The sequence below is a fragment of the Arachis duranensis genome, chromosome 5, assembly GCF_000817695.3.
Source record: "Arachis duranensis cultivar V14167 chromosome 5, aradu.V14167.gnm2.J7QH, whole genome shotgun sequence".
NCBI classification, from domain to species: domain Eukaryota; kingdom Viridiplantae; phylum Streptophyta; class Magnoliopsida; order Fabales; family Fabaceae; genus Arachis; species Arachis duranensis.
The window spans coordinates 21,989,303-21,990,870 of record NC_029776.3 but is presented as its reverse complement, the minus strand read 5'-3'; the positions used below and the strand labels follow the sequence as shown (position 1 = coordinate 21,990,870).

At 42.2% G+C, this 1,568-nt stretch overlaps 1 protein-coding gene across 1 annotated transcript; it reads left to right on the top strand.

Moving 5' to 3' along the window:
* Positions 1-463: 463 nt before the first annotated feature.
* LOC107488729 (uncharacterized) lies at positions 464-1,303 on the top strand. The gene is made up of 3 exons (XM_016109500.1): positions 464-652; positions 713-811; positions 884-1,303. The coding sequence occupies exons 1-3, from the start codon at positions 464-466 to the stop codon at positions 1,301-1,303; spliced, it is 708 nt and encodes a 235-aa protein (XP_015964986.1).
* The last annotated feature ends 265 nt before the right edge of the window (positions 1,304-1,568 follow it).

Here is a 1,568-nt window from a genome sequence, read left to right as displayed (position 1 = left end):
ATGCTATTATACTATTATCTATTGTTATATTACATCTGTATATTGTGCTTTAATCTTGAAACTTTGTTAGTACGTTTTTTTCTTTTTAATCCTGTTTTTGAGCTATATTATTTATCGGGCTTCTAGATTATACTATTCTTTCTATATATATGTATATATATTATATGTATGAGTTTAGAATTGTCATAATCTCTTATTAACCTTTACTTTACTTTACATTTAGTGGTATCAGAGCAGTTCGTCATTGTGAGACTGAGGGATGGACCGATTGTGCTTCATTACATACTATATGTGTCTTTTCTTTGATGCTATTAGGTTATCTAATTGATATTGCATAGAATGCTTGTTTGTGAGTGCATGTTTGGGATAATTGAAGCACTAGACTTTTGGTATTGAGACTGATCACCTTGATATCGACTGTTTAGTGTAGACAGGAACCCTATATGGCCACTCGCGGACGAGCATGAATGAGCAACCAGCTGTCAATCATGCTGAATTTATGGTGGCAATCGCGAATCTCGCTAATACCATGGAGGCTAATGCTGCTGCGACTCTACAAGTTATGCAGAGGTTAGGCCAACCGGCTGGAAATGGCAATGGAAACGGCGATAACACCGGTGGAGTTTTGATGACCTTGGCGACGTTCCTCAAGGTTCATCTGCCAATTTTTTGAGGATCAACTAATCCTACTAAAGCGAACAACTGGTTCCAGGCCATGGAGCGTGCTTTATGGGCGCAGCATGTTCCAAACAATCAGTATGTAGAGTTTGCTGCTTATCAGCTTGCGGGAGAGGCCCAGCCCTGGTGGCAAGTAGAGTGTCGCTTGCTATAGCTACAGAACGCTGATGTTCCGTGGGATGTGTTTCAAACGGCCTTTTATAAGAAATACTTCCCTGAGTCTGCAAGGGAAGCGAAGGAGATGGAACTGATGCAGTTGAAGCAAGGTTCCATGTTGGTGGCAGATTACACCAACAAGTTTGAGGAGCTTTGTAGGTTTTCTAGGGAATGTCAGGGAGCCCCGGAGTCCTACAAGAGCTGGAAGTGTATCAAATACCAAAGGTGGTTGAAGAACAACATTATGACTGTCGTGGCTCCATTAGAGATTCGTACTTTTTCTGACTTGGTGAACAAAGCAAGGGTAGTTGAGGAGTATGCTAAGACATGGGCGGCGTCCAAGGAGACTCATGGAGGGAATACTAGTAAGGGACGTGGAAAGTATTTCCATCCTAGAGGTCAAAGTTTCAAGAGAGGAGGATATGCGCCTCAAGGTCAGGGATGCTTCAGAAAGAACAATCAGAATTAGTTTCAGTATGCTAAGGGGAGAGGAAATCAGAGTAAGATTTCTCCGAATTTGAGTTGTGTGCGTTGTGGGCATTTTCACCCTTATGACTCATGCAAGATTTGTTTAGGTGGTTGCTTCAATTGTGGGTTGCCTGGCTACATTGCGAGGGATTGAACTCATGGGAAGAATCAAAATGCGGGTCAAGATCAGCATCAAGGTAGAGTCTTTGCTGTGAACGCCAAGGATGCTTCCAAGGCGGATCCTTTGATAAGAGGTATATGTCTTA

Coding starts and splice junctions, on each gene's coding strand:
- LOC107488729 (XM_016109500.1), top strand. CDS start 464: ATGAATGAGCAACCAGCTGTCAATCATGCTGAATTTATGGTGGCAATC. Junction 653..712: donor CCTTGGCGACGTTCCTCAAG/GTTCATCTGCCA, acceptor AACTGGTTCCAG/GCCATGGAGCGTGCTTTATG. Junction 812..883: donor AGGCCCAGCCCTGGTGGCAA/GTAGAGTGTCGC, acceptor GCCTTTTATAAG/AAATACTTCCCTGAGTCTGC.